The sequence below is a fragment of the Monodon monoceros genome, unplaced genomic scaffold (genome assembly GCF_005190385.1).
Source record: "Monodon monoceros isolate NGI ecotype Baffin Bay Population unplaced genomic scaffold, NGI_Narwhal_1 Super_Scaffold_3, whole genome shotgun sequence".
Taxonomy (NCBI): Eukaryota; Metazoa; Chordata; class Mammalia; order Artiodactyla; family Monodontidae; genus Monodon; species Monodon monoceros.
Window position 1 is genome coordinate 24,215,498 of NW_021703780.1, and position 14,195 is coordinate 24,229,692.

Below are 14,195 nucleotides of genomic sequence, written 5' to 3' on the forward strand. Positions count from 1 at the left end.
CCACGTGACCCTTCTGCGCCTCAGAGCTACCTCTTTCCAATTGGCCCCCACTGAAGCGCCGGAGCGCGTGACCCCGGCCGGAAGCGTATTGGCTGGGGTGAAGAAGGGGGCGTGCATTACTCCTCAGGAGCCTTTTGATTGGTCGAGGCACCTGGGTTGCGTCATAGGGGCGGGATCTATTTTAAAGAGCCAGGCGAGGTTAAAAAGAGCAGCATGTAGGAGGAAATAAAAGTCCCAGAGTTTTTGAGAAAACAAAATATCAGTCTTTTAATAAAATCTTTTTACTACAAAATCGAGATCTGGAAGGCGGGTTGAGGCTGTGAGGCTGTACAGGCGGCGTGCAGTCCTGGATCAGAGCTACGCCTCTCACTTCTTCCTCTTGTCTCCTGGGGGCACCTCGTTCTTCTTGCCCAGAATCTTCAGAAGGGCCTTGGACATGTAGTAGGGCCGGTCCACGGAACCGTCGTTCCGCTCCAAGTCTTCCACTATAGCACGACATAGACTCATAAGAACGCACTGCTGGGAGCCAACCCCACTCCCCGGGAAAACCAGGGACTAAGAGACAGCTCCCTGGTTTCCAGGCTGCGCCACCACGGGCTGATTTTGGGGGGCAGGTTTTGAAACCTACTGGGTAGGTTATGTAATAGTTTCCTCATCTGTAAAGGGGGGGTGTCAAAAATATTTCATAGCGTGATAAGGATTAACGGAAAAAACACATGTCAGTTGCTTAGCGCAGAGCCCGGTACATATGAAACCCTGAATGAACGCATACAGTAGGGTGAGAAAATCCCCACTCACTACAGCCACCTGCTGGGAAAAGTCCTGTGGCTAACTTCTTTCCCAGATTTTCTAGGGGAAGATACCAGAGGCCTCTCCCCTGGAATGTTCCTTCTTGGGAGAGCCCAGGAGCCTGGGAGCTCACTCCCTCCTTTCTTCCCAAACACCTGCCCTGAGGATGTTAGAAGAGCCTCTGGCTCCTGTAACTCACGAGGTCGCTGTTTCTAGAAGCACCAAGTCTCCAAAAAAGCCTGAATGATCTGGTACCTTTAAGTTGAGGAGAGGAGGTAGAGGTGTGACTCACAGAAACAGAGGAAGAGAGTGTCCACACACATGCCGAAAACGCTGAAGAAGCCATTGGCGATGACATAGGCCCCCAGGATGGAGGTCTGCAAGATGCAAGGTTTCCCTTAGGGTTCCTTTGGAGAGTTGGAGGGTGAAGCGGGCATCGAGGATGGGGTGGGGTGGAGGGTGGAGCTGGGGGGTTTGGGGGGTGTCACTCACCATCATGGGCAGCCAGTAGTAGTTGAGTTGGGGACTCTCAATGTCTTTACCCAGTCCCTGGATGCGACCGGTGAAAAAAAAGAAGGACAGGGCCCCTGTGAGAGAGATCTGGAGGTCAGCATCACTCCTCTGAGGTCACCTCTTAAACTGCCCAGCACCCCTGTCCTCTGTAACTCCCTGCCCTGGTCCTTACCAACACCTCCAACCACCAGCAGCTTCCCAAAGAACAGTAGCAGGTCTGTGACTTTGTCCAGGACGACCACCCTGTACAAGGAGTTGGGGTAGGTTGGGGGTAAGAGGCCTGGCAGGGGTGGGAGTAGAACTGGCTATATAATTTGCCATGACAGGTGCAAAACAAAAACTGTTCACATTTCAAGATGGAGGCAGCAGAGATTAAACCAAGCTCAAGGCCCTTCTGAGCACAGCATGCTTATGGGTGGGAGATCACGGAGGCGGGGGGCGACAGCCTGACCTGACAATGTTCCTCATGAGCAGCATGAAGGCGTTTTTGGCTGAGACACAGAAATTCTTCCCGTAGATGGCAATCTGGGTGAGGTGGAAAGTTCAGGGTTACCTGTGGTGAGCTTACCTAGGCCAGGGTAGGAGACCTGCATCCAGGGCCCCCAGAGCAAGGGGTTGCTCATGTAGTGGGCTCACCATGATGTATGCATTGCGGTTCAGGAACTTGATAAACTTTTCCAAACACCAGAGGCAGCACTTGAAGCAGCACATGATACAGCGGGCCATAGGGTTCTGGGTTCCTGGGGGTAAGGAGGGCTCACGTTTGGGCACTGGCCCCTGACAGCACACCGGCCCCGCTCCAGCGCCCAAGGGTCCAGCTGATCAGCCTAGCCTTGCCCAGCCCCCAACCTCGACTCACCTCTCAGTTTGTTGTCAATGTACTCCAGGATGACCCTGGCTATCTGCACCAGGGTCAAGATGAGGGCTCCAAAGGCTAGCGACCCAGTGTGGTAACTGCACAGGGGTTAGTGAGGTAGTCAGAGGACTCCCGGGTTCATAATTCCCAGCCCCCTGCCCCAGGCTTACCGGAGTGTGCGCATGAAGGCAGAGCTCAGGGGAAAGGTAGGGATGTCCTGGGGCTTGTGGAAGGCCCAGTAGAAGGAGGCAAAGGCCCCAGCCAGGACACACTGGCCCAGGGCTAGCACCCAGTTGATGGTCCAGAACAGCCCCAGGACCCCGTAGATTTGCAAGTTGAAGAGAGAACGTTGTACTAGGCCTGTGGACAAGTAGCCCTGGAAGACGCACATCAGCCCTGGGCAGGAGGAGTTCACCGGCTGGTCCTGGGGAGGCAGGCAGAGGAGGCTCATTCCCAACCAGCTCCTGCCCTCCCAGAGCAGAGGGTGGTAACAGCCTCCCCAGAACTGGGGAAGCCCATTCCTTCCAGGAGATCCATCTCTGGGTTCAGACAGGGTTCAGCTTGCCTATTGTGTGAGTGTAATTAGTTTCCTTCAGTCTCCAGTCTCTGGACGGCACAAGAGCTCCCAGGCCGTGTGGACTAAGCCTTAATGGTATGAAGGCAGTGTGACAAATGCCTAGCTCTCCTTTGCACTTGAACAGCTTGTCCCGTCCCAGAGCAGCCTCTGCAACTTCAACCAAAGCACTTTCTAGCAAAATTGAACAGACTGGGTATCAGATGATGCTAAGGAACCATTAATTCTGTTTGGTGTGATAATGGTGTAGTGGTTATGCTTTTTAAAAGTCCGTATCTGTTTAGATCCATCCTGATATATTTAAAGGTGAAATGGCACAATGTTCAGAATTTGCCTTTAAAAACTCGAGGGCTTCCCTGGTGGCGCAGCGGTTGAGAGTCCGCCTGCCAATGCAGGGGACATGGGTTCGTGCCCCGGTCTGGGAAGATCCCACATGCCGCGGAGCGGCTGGGCCCATGAGCCATGGCCGCTAAACCTGCGCGTCCGGAGCCTGTGCTCCACAACGAGAGAGGCCACAACAGTGAGAGGCCTGCGTACCGCAAAAACAAACAAACAAACAAAAACTCAAGAAAAATAAATTGCACGGGGGACTTCTCTGGTGGTCCAGTGGTTAAGACTCCACGCTCCCAATGCAGGGGGCCCAGGTTCAATCCTTGGTCAAGGAACTAGGTCCCACATGCATGCCACAACTAAGAGTTCACATGCTGCAACTAAGAGTCTGCATGCCGCAACTAAGAAGTCTGCATGCCGCAACTGAAGATCTTGCATGCCGCAACGAAGATCCTGCATATGGCAACGAAGATCCTGCACGTGACAACGAAGATCCCACGTGCTGCAACTAAGACCTAGTGCAGCCAAATAAATAAATAATTTTTTAAAATTGCAAGGGGTGGGGGATGGGTAGGGAAATAGATGAAACAAGAACAGAAGGCTGAAGGTTATGGAATCTGAGTACAGGGATTCTCCATGTTTGTGTGTGTCTGAAAATTTCCCTAATAAAAAGTAAAAAACACAGATTCGTCTCTTAAAGCAGAGGAAATAAACAAATGGGATTTAATTAATCTTAAAAGCTTTTGCACAGCAAAGGAAACCATCAAAAAATGAAAAGACAACCTACTGAATGGGAGAAAATATTTGCAAATGATATGACCAATATGGGATTAATATCCAACATGTAAAAACAGCTCATACAACTCAACATGAAAAACACAAACAACCTGATTTAAAAATGGGCAGAACGGGGCTTCCCTGGTGGTGCAGTGGTTAAGAATCCGCCTGGTAATGCAGGGGACATGGGTTCAAGCCCTGGTCCAGGAAGATACCACATGCCGCGGATCAACTAAGCCCGTGCGCCACAACTACCAAGCCTGTGCTCAAAAGCCCGTGCGCCACAACTACTGAAGCCCGCGCGCCTAGAGCCTGTGCTCTGCAACAAGAGAAGCCGCGACAATGAGAAGCCTGAGCACCACAACGAAGAGTAGCCCCCGCTTGCTGCAACTAGAGAAAGCCTGCACACAGCAACAAAGACCCAACTCAGCCATAAATAAATAAATATATTTTTTAAAAAATGGACAGAAGAACTGAATAGACATTTTTCCAAAGAGGAAATGCAGACGGCCAACAGGCACATGGAAAGATGCTCAACATCGCTAATCATCAGGGAAATGCAAATCAAACCCACAATGAGATATCACCTCACACCTGTCAGAATGGCCATCATCAAAAAGAACACAACAAATGTTGGCAAGGATGTGAGGAAGAGGCAACACTTGTACACTGCTGATGGGAAAGTAAATTGGCGCAGTCACTGTGGAAAGCAGTGTGAGAAGTGTCTCAAAAAGCTAAAAATAGAACTACCATACGACCCAGCAATTCCACTTCTGGCTGTACACATGAAAAAAAAAACCCCAAAACCACTAATTGGAAGAGACACATGCACCCAATGTTCATAGCAGCATTATTTCCAATTGCTAAGGTATGGAAGCAATCTAAGTGTCCATCAACAGATGAATGGATAAAGAAGATGTGGTACATAAATACAACGGAATACTACTCAGCCATAAAAAGGAATGAAATGTTGCCATTTACAGCAACATGGATGGACTTGGAGGGCTTCCTGGACTTGGGTGGCTATTTCCTTTCCCATGTTAGGGAAGTTTTGACTATAATCTCTTCAAATATTTTCTCTGGTCCTTTCTCTCTCTCTTCGCCTTCTGGGACCCCTATAATGCGAATGTTGTTGCATTTAATGTTGTTCCAGAGGTCTCTGAGGCTGTCTTCATTTCTTTTCATTCTTTTTTCTTTATTCTGTTCTGTGGCAGTGAATTCCACCATTCTGTCTTCCAGGTCACTTATCCGTTCTTCTGCCTCAGTTATTCTGCTATTGATTCCTTCTAGTGTATTTTTCATTTCAGTTATTGTATTGTTCAGCTCTGTTTGTTTGTTCTTTAATTCTTCTAGGTGTTTGTTCTTTTTTTTTTTAGGTGTTTGTTCTTTAATTCTAGGTCTTTGTTAAACATTTCTTGCATCTTCTCCATCTTTGCCTCCATTCTTTTTCCGAGGTCCTGGATCATCTTCACTATCATTATTCTGAATTCTTTTTCTGGAAGGTTGCCTATCTCCATTTCAGTTAGTTGTTTTTCTGGGGTTTTATCTTGTTCCTTCATCTGGTACATAGCCCTCTGCCTTTTCGTCTTGTCTATCTTTCTGAATGTGGTTTTCCTTCCACAGGCTGCAGGACTGTAGTTCTTGCTTCTGCTGTCTGCCCTCTGGTGGATGAGGCCATCTAAGAGGCTTGTGCAAGCTTCCTAAGGGAGGGACTGCTCTGTTTGAAATTTTATAACAAGAATTTATGACCACTTTCCACTTTAATGTAATTGTGGGTTTGCGTCAGTCCCCACCGCTAGGTCATAAGCAAGTTGAAAGCAAGAAGTACTTCATTTGGGGCTTTGTATAGCCAGTGCCTGGCACATAATGGGTCCTTCTTAAATGTAAACGACCTCCCTCTCCTTTTTTAGAGTGGGGCTAACGCCTGTGGGCACAGCCCATGGTCCCAGTTCTGATGTGGTGGCCACATGAAAGCTTTGACAGTGAATACCCAGCAGTGCGGCCTCACTCCCTGGGAACTTCACAGGGGAGAGTTTGGGGTAGCAGCTACTCTCCCAGGCCCCCAGGGAGCCCACCTGCCTATCGCCTAGAACAGTGTGTTCTGAGGAAGCCTAACTAAAGATAACCTAAACAAAACCCATCTACAGTTATCAGCTCTTATCAGGTGCCAGCCATTATACTTTCATGTGCCCAGTGTCCTTTAATTTTCTCGGCCACGGCCAGGGCCACGCTGAGGCACAGATATTAAGATTATCTCCATTTTACAGGTGAGCAGACTGAGACTGAAAGGGTGAAGTGGTTAATGGTTCTCTAGGCAGAGAAATGTCCTGGGGAGGGATGGAGAAGTTCTGAGATCCACCTGCCCCAGGGCATAGTCCTGCCCTTGGGCACAGCACTCATCCTCTTGCAGCACAATGGGTGGCTCAGCGGGAGATCTGGAGTCTGCAGACAGACTCCCTTTCTGGCTCTGCTAGGGGCCTGCTGTGTGACCCGTGAGTGAGCCCCTTGCCATCTCTGGTCCTCAGTCTCCTCTGCACAATGAGGGATTTGAACCAGTTGTTCTCTAAGGTCCCCTCAGCCCTACTGGTGCCCCTCCACATCCACCCCAAATCCTCACCATGGGGTTGCATGATGTATTCATTGGCACATGCTCACAGCCGGACAAGCTGACATTGGGCGCCCAGAACACGTACTGGGGTTGCCCAGATGTGGCCAGGTACCCAGAGGGGAGTCAAGGAAAGCATGGTGACACGGGGGCCTCCACAGTTCCCCTCCTCAGCAAGCCCTTTCCAGGTGCTTGAGCAGGTTGTTCACTGCACAGAGGGGCTGAAATTCAGCCTGTGCTTGCTTTTTCAAGGCAGGGCTGTGTCTGCTGGGAGGAAGGGGTGCCTTCTTCCAATCACACTAAGGCATACTGTCTACAAAAGTATTGCCCTGCCCCCCACCCCCAAGGGCTCCAGGAGGGCCCAGTCATGTGGGCAAAGGATACAGAGCAGTCATGCCCCAGTAGGCAATGCAGACGAGCAGCAGGACAAAGGTGAACAACGGGTAGAACATGGTAGACATCATCTGTCCTACAGCTCTGCAGGGAGATGAGAGCAGCACACCAGTGAACATACCCCCCAGTCCCCACCCATCCTCTCACGGTGCTGACCCTGGCACAGGCCACACCTCTGCCCTCTCCAGGGCCTGCTCCTTCCCCCTAAGGCTGGGCACATAGTAGGAGCTCCCTAAAAGAACTGAACTGAATAAATCAGGCTCAAGGGGACTTTAGAGGAAACTAGAGCCACAGAGAAGCCACCAGGGGCGGCTTCAGGGGGAGTAAGGGCTTGTTTCATGTTTTAGGCACTTGACAAGACACTAATTAACTTTATCCTTATGACAACCCTACAAGGTAGGAACTATTATTACCCCCATTTTACAGATGGTTAAACTGAGGCGCAGAAAGGCTAAGCCACACAGCAATGTTAAACACTGTGCTATGCTGCCTTTCTCCAGTGCTCTGCCACCTTTCCAGCACTCCCATCCTGGGCCCACCCCCCTGCCCTCTGCTCCTTCTCCTTCCCACATAGGCCCTGACCTGCTGGCTTCCTCCAGGAGGGCGATGGCGATGCGAATCCGTTGCCGCAGGAAGATGAGCATCAGTAGCAGGATGCCTTCAAGCACAGCCAGCACGATCACTGAGGGTGGACAGGGGGCAGAGTGGCCTGGGTCATGGCCAGGGCAGCCCTTGGGTGGCTGGTGGTTCATGGGTGGGCAGGGCACTCACGGGCTGCTAGCCAGGTCTCCTGAACGCTGCTGTAGGCGCTGAGGTTGGTGGTGAAGCCCAGCTGGGAGATGGAGGCACCCTTGTCCCGCAGTACGCGGTATTCCTCCCAGGAGTGATAGATGCCATATGCCAGCACGCCCAGCACCCCTATGATCAGCACAAACACCAGGGGCCCGGCCACCAGGCGCAGAAGCAGAATAAACAGCAGGCTCAGGACCAGAGCCACGCCTAGGGCACTGCGGGCAGGGAAACATAGGTGAGGGTCACCCCACATCCCCCATATCTTTCCCCTTTCAGAGGCCCCCAAATACCTTTCCTCAAACCCCCAATGTCCCCAGATCAGAGCCCCCCCACACGCTTTCTCTTATAAATCCTGTTGGACTTGGGATCCATTTTGAGCTCTGGCTCCACCTACCCTGCCCAAAGGCTCTGTTTCAGACAGTGGGCTAAGGGATAGAGGGTCAGAGTCGGGGGAAGGGAAGGACGAGAGAGCAGGGGAATGTGGTGACTCACATAAGAATCCAATACCAGGATTGGGCAAAGTCTTCAAAGACCTTGACACTGATGTCACGGGCATTGAGGCTGTCAAGAAGACCACTGGTGGGGAGAGACAGAGTCAGATGGGGCTGTGAGTGGGAAGGGGGAGCGGGACAGAGATGTAGGGGCAAGGGAATGCCCACCTGATGCCCTGGGCGATGGACGTGTTGGAGATCCCTGGGAGCTTAGGCACAGTACTATTGGACCATGGAAAACAACGCCCCAGAGCTGGAGGGAGAGAACCGGGCGACTGCGTGGGAGGGCCCAGAGTTTGTCTTGAAAGTCTCTGGCCCCCACCCCAGCCCGTCGTGCCCTTAGGGACAGAGTTGAGAAGGGCTCTGCCCCACTCAGAGGGCTGCTCTTGATTCCACAGCCGAAAGGGAGCTCCTGGCCCAGGAGCCCATGCTTCCTTCACTGTCTCTTAATGCTCCTTCCTCCCCACCCTGCCACTGCCTGGGTTCAGACCCTCCTGTCCTCTGGCCTGCCTCTTACAGCACCTCCACGCCCACCCGTGCCACCCTTCAATCCAGCCCCTGCCAGAATGCCCGGGAGACACGGCACAGCCCGGACCTTGGCATTCCAGGGCTCTAGGTCACTCTGCTGCCCAGACACCTCCAGATGCCTTGCCCTGGAGAGTGCCCACGCTCACGGCCAGGCTTTAAGGCCCCATCGTCTGAGCCCAGCCACTTTCCCCTCCCCTCTCTACCTTTGCGCTTCCTCCTCCAGAAATCCCATCCATGATGCCCTGTTCAGCTCCATCTCCATCTCACCCCCTCCAGGAAGCCTTCTGGCCCCACCCCTATCTCCTGTGGCACCTATTATGTGCCTACAGAGCCATTTATCTTAACCCTCACAACAGCTTTGCCAGGCAGGCTTGCTTTGCATTTACATTCTAAAGATGAGGAAACAAGGCTCAGAGAGGTTGAGTCATTTTCCTAAGACCACACAGCTGGAAAGTGCTGGAATTTAAATCCAGATCTATCTGACCCTGGAGCACTCATTGGAGATACTTCCTATTGTACCTACTGAGAGCTGGATATCTTTTCTCATGCTATAGTCACATTTTTTTTTTTCTATTAAAAATAACATTTAAGGGCTTCCCTGGTGGCGCAGTGGTTGAGAGTCCACCTGCCGATGCAGGGGACATGGGTTCGTGCCCCGGTCCGGGAAGATCCCACGTGCCACAGAGCGGCTGGGCCCGTGAGCCATGGCCGCTGAGCCTGTGCATCCGGAGCCTGTGCCCCGCAACGGGAGAGGCCACAACAGTGAGAGGCCCGCATACCGCAAAAAAAAAAAAAAAAAAAAAAATTGGGAAAAAGAGCAAAAAAAAAAAGTCAACTGTGATCCCACTACCCAGCACAGTCACTTTAACATTTGGGTGAACATCCTTCCAGTCTGTTTCCTGTGCCTGCACATAAATGCATGTGTGTACATTCACCCACGTATGTTCTCGTGGCAATCTCATGCAATCGCTTCGTGAACATCTCTGATCTCACCACCTAGGATGTAGTCCAAAAGGGGAGCAGTTTTCATCTTCGCTTCACCTGTCCCCGGTACCTGGCACACAGCAGGTACATAATAAGCACTGGTGATCTGACTGTAGGATGGTCATGCAGCAGAGAAAAAAAACGAAGACCTGGTGCTCATTCTGATTTTGTCACAGACAAGCTGTGTGACTTGCCTCTCTCTGAGCCTGGTTCCCTTGTTTGAGGGAAAAAAATCTAGGACTGGATGATGTCTGAGGAAGGAATGTGGCTTCTCACCTGGAGTGGAAGGGAGGAGGAAACTGGGGCAGAGCTCCTGTCTCAGGCTTTGGAGCACTTGCTGGAGGGTGGGGGGAGGACAGACAGACACACAGACACAGAGCAAGATGAAGGAGTGAGTCCCCTTTCTATCACCACGATCATCTACCCAACTCCCCCTCCCACCCTCCCTCATTATGGACCCTCCTTAGCAATGACATTGGGAACAGCGCTCACCATGTCCCCAGGCACCCCTGGCAGACAAAAGTTCCTATTTGCTGCATAGAAGACCTGCCCGACCGACTGTGAGAGCTGGTCCGTTTCCACAGTCCATGGGACCTCTGGGCAGGAGGACACACACACCTGGGGGCAGAGAGCGTGCTGAGGGGCTGGTATCCAGACCCTGGGGGAGATCTGGGGACAGAGGCAGGTCCCAGACTCTGACCTGGGGTGTGGGGCACGCCAGGCCATTCTGGGTGATCGTGATGATGTCGGTGGTTAGGACGCAGCTGAAGATGTTGAAGTATAGGAGATATGGTTTATCTCTGTAGGAGAGAAGGAAGCGTATGCGTAAGGGCTTGGTCAAGCCTTGGGGAAAGAGAGGGACTGCCAGGGCTGTGCCTCAAGAGTGCAATGGGCGGCTTCCCTGGTGGCACAGTGGTTGAGAGTCCGCCTGCCGATGCAGGGGACACGGGTTCGTGTCCCGGTCCGGGCAGATCCCACATCCCGCGGAGCGCCTGGGCCCGTGAGCCATGGCCGCTGAGTCTGCGCTCCGCAACGGGAGAGGCCACAACAGTGAGAGGCCCGTGTACCGCATAAAAACACCAAAAAAACAAAAAAAAGAGTGCAATGGGCCCAGTTCCTGGCCTCTGGAAGCTCAGCTCAGCTGGGAAGGTATGGGAGACACCTGAAAGATTGCCCAGAGTAATTCAGCATCTCCACTGCTAACAAAATGGTTAAGAGCTTGAACTCTGGAGCCAGCTTTATGACCTTGAATAAGTCATCTAACCACTCACTGCCTCAGTTCCATCACATGTAAAATTATAGCACCTACCTCACAAGGTTTAAATGAGTTTGTGTGTGTAGAGTACACTGCCTGCCTGGAATGCCATATAAAGGTTAGTGGTTTTATTATTTACTGAACGTTTCCTGCATGCTGGGACTGATAGCCTTGCTTCTGGAATCAGCCTTGTGTTTCAGAAGAAGAAATCAAAGTTCAGAGATATTAAGTACCTTGCCGGAGGTCACAAACCAAAACTTACTTAGCCCAGTTGGGGATTCAAATGACCATCTCTGAACCCTAAAGCCCGTGCATTTAACCATGACTCTTTGCTGCCTCCTAATTCTAGGAGGATTCAGAAGCCACTGGCCAGCAGTGGAGGCTGTTCTACGTGGCCTGGACTGGTGAGATTCAGGGAGGCTGAGGTGGAGTGGTCCCCTACCCATCCCCCATCTCATCTCCCTCCTGCCCCCTCTTCTTGCCTTCATACTCACTTGTTTTCCCCGATCCCGCAATAGGCCCCAGTAGAGTTCCTGGGGTAGAGGACTTGCTGGGGGTCTCCATACACCCAGGCTGGAGACAGAGACACACAGATGAATCACCGGAGTGCGGCAGGGACTTAAGAGGGAAAGGCTGTGGGTGTGGTCCCTCCTTGGGACAATAATGTCCCCCAGCCACTGCCCAGCTCTGCACTGCCAGAAACTCACCCACAAGCCCCACGGCGATGTAACCCAGAACGAAGAGGAAGAAGAGGACACAACAGATGATATCTGTGCAGCTCCTTGGAGAGAAATGGGGGAAACCTTTGGAGAGGGGATACTGGGGCATGGGGGGTAGCATGGTCTGGAGGAGTCGTTTTCTGGAGAGTTGGGGGATGCTGGAAAGTAGGCATAGGTAGCTTTCATTTTATTCTCTTTAAGAAAACCTTTTTCTGGGTGGGTAAACTTTCTTCTGAAGTTTAAAACAGGAAAGGGCACAGTTCAGAAGTGCTCAGCTGGATGAATTTTCCCAAAGGACACATGCCTGTGTAGCCAGCTCCCAGGCCAAGACACAGAACATCACCAGCAGCCGGGAGGCCCCCTTGTGCCCCCTCCACACACAACAGTCTCCCCAGGGCCACCACCCTCCTGGGGCAGGAGGTTTTTTCCTCACAAATTTCCTACCAATATTTCAGCAAATACGAAGCAAAACCCAGACACTGCCCCCATCCGCCCCCCCACCCCAGCAGCACAGCGCCCAGAACTCACCTGTTCTTGATGGGGCCTCGGAAGAAGGGGTCATATTTGGCTGGTTTCCCTGAAGGGCATGGGGAGGAGTGTGGAGAGTGAGGCATTGAGAGGGGTCTCTCCCCCCATTTCCAGTCCCTCCAAACCCTTCCCCACAGCAGGAGCTACCCTGCACCAGGGTCCTACCTGGCCCTCAGGAGTCTGGGGGGAGATAGACAGGGGCAGGGCTGGCAGGAGGGGAAAGTAGAGAACAGGAAAGGTAGGATCAAGGCTTGGTCAGCAGCTTCACTGATCACTGTGAACTCCAACCAGGCGGCCTTGGAGGGAGGGGAAAGGGCAGCTTTTTATGGGTCATTTATGGGTCACACCTCAAGGCCCTCAGCCAAAGTCATCAATTCCCGCAGGGACTGGGGGGGGCTGTAGACCCCCACCCGGAAGGGAGCTTAGTCCCCAGGCTACTGCCAGTCTCTGGGAGAGCAGTCAGGGTGACACCTGAGCCGGGCAGCTTGTGGCCCGTCCTGTTCCTGGTCCTCCCTGAGTACACACAGGAAGGAGGTGAGGCCAGGCAGCCAGGGTCCCGTGTGGGCAGGGAGGAGGGAGGACAGAGGGCTGAGCCAGAGCGTGGAAAGGGGTGCGGTCCATTCTCCCAGGTGCTCTGGACTGTTGTCCCTCCGTGGTTCTCAGACGCGATGTCGATGATTGACCCAAAGCTGTTCCAGGAAGTCTGTGGGGTGTCCCCACTGCTCCCTCCCCTGACTCCCTTTGGACCAAGCCTCGCCTCTGGAAGGTCCCTCCCCTGGGGTTCCTTCCTTCCCTAGCCCTCATGCTCAAAGGGATCCCAGAGGCTGGTCCCAGCTCCCCCTCCCTGTAGACCCCTTCACCCTGCCCCCTGCCCTTGTCCTCAGGACCCCTCGGGGCAGCCCCCCAGCCTTTGCCCCTCACAGAGATGCTGGAGACAGGCTGCCCGCTCCTTCTCCTCAGGCCTTACCCTTCACAGGAGCCCCTGTGCTGCCTCTCTTCCTAACCCACTCTGAGATAGACTCCCTCCTAGCAGAGAACCTGGGGGGCTGGTCCCCAGCCCTCTCTCTCCACCAAGATCTGCAGCCCCTACTCCTCTCAGGGACCCCCAGCAGAACCCCCTCCGCCGCCACTCCTCACAGACCCCGGCAGGCAGATCCCCAGCGCCTTTTCCCCTCAGAGACCCAGAGTCCAGGCTGAAAGTCCGCCTCCTTCTCAGGGACCCCAAGCTGTTCCTCCTGACAGCGGCCCAGAGCCCAGCTCACTCCTCCCAGCCCCTGAGCCCCTTCCTCTGCTCAGGACCCTGACCCTGCCTCCTTCAGGCTCTGCTTCCCGGGGCCCTGTCCTGAGGTGCCCAGAGTCCAGGCGTGGCATCACCCCCTCGTCCCAGGGACTCCAGCGCCCCTCCTCACGCAGACTTCAGCTTCACACCCCAAAGGCTCCTCAGCAATGGCTCCCAGCCCCTGCACCCCATCCTCCTCCGAGGACCCTGACTCTGTCTCCTTCCATCAGCTGTTCCCTGGGCCCTCCCCTCGGGGACCACGACTCCCCTCTGCTCCTCTCCCTGGTGCTGGCCCAGCCACCGTTCCCCGGAGCAGGCCTCCCCTCCCTCGCCGGGTCCTGGGCCCCCACCCCAGCCTCACCGTAGACCTCGTTCTGGTCCTGTTTTCCCCCCATGGCTCAGTCTCCAGAGTGATTGGAGCCTGGGAGACCTGGCAGCTCACCTGCCACCAGCCCCGCCCTCCCGCCCTCACGTCACAGCCCCACCCCTGCCTGTGGTCCCCGACACACTCTAGTTCCTCCTTCTAGACTCCGTGCTGGAGGGCTGGAAGCTGGAAGGCAAGCCTGGTACGTGGGTCAGGTCAGGGCTGCTTCCTCGGGCCTCATGGACCATGGCCTGAAGGACTCCCACGCTCTAAGAAAACCCTTCAGAATTTTGCAAACTACTTCAATCATAGTAGTCACGCCTACACCCTCCTGCCAAAGATTAAGTGTGGAGATGAGATTTGCCCTTGACTAGACCCTGCCCCACAGTAATCCCCTCACAACCCTCCCCCTCCCCTG

General features: G+C 53.5%; 1 protein-coding gene across 2 annotated transcripts; it reads right to left on the bottom strand.

Moving 5' to 3' along the window:
• Window positions 1–265: 265 nt before the first annotated feature.
• On the bottom strand, window positions 266–13,808 carry SLC44A4 (solute carrier family 44 member 4). 2 transcript variants are annotated; one of them, XM_029243023.1, is made up of 21 exons: window positions 13,775–13,808; window positions 12,135–12,183; window positions 11,595–11,668; window positions 11,382–11,460; window positions 10,333–10,432; window positions 10,125–10,250; window positions 9,909–9,969; window positions 8,289–8,373; window positions 8,122–8,205; window positions 7,609–7,844; window positions 7,420–7,519; window positions 6,829–6,921; window positions 6,457–6,559; window positions 2,329–2,582; window positions 2,162–2,256; window positions 1,939–2,042; window positions 1,754–1,827; window positions 1,475–1,545; window positions 1,282–1,376; window positions 1,082–1,166; window positions 266–485 (listed from the first exon to the last, which is right to left on the bottom strand). In XM_029243023.1, exons 1-21 carry the CDS (start codon window positions 13,806–13,808, stop codon window positions 367–369), a joined length of 2,121 nt encoding a protein of 706 aa, XP_029098856.1. In that variant the 3' UTR covers window positions 266–366. The 2 variants fall into 2 exon arrangements, with proteins under 2 accessions (XP_029098856.1, XP_029098857.1); XM_029243024.1 differs by lacking the exon at window positions 10,125–10,250.
• Between the last annotated feature and the right edge of the window lie 387 nt (window positions 13,809–14,195).

Bases quoted from the DNA above. Each gene is read 5' to 3' on its own strand.
- SLC44A4 (XM_029243023.1), bottom strand. From the start codon at position 13,808: ATGGGGGGAAAACAGGACCAGAACGAGGTCTACG. The intron at 12,184-13,774 runs GTGAGGCTGGGG...CATGCCCTTCAG, and splicing joins GGACCAGAACGAGGTCTACG to GGAAACCAGCCAAATATGAC. The intron at 11,461-11,594 runs GTGAGTTTCTGG...CTCTGTCTCCAG, and splicing joins CATCGCCGTGGGGCTTGTGG to CCTGGGTGTATGGAGACCCC.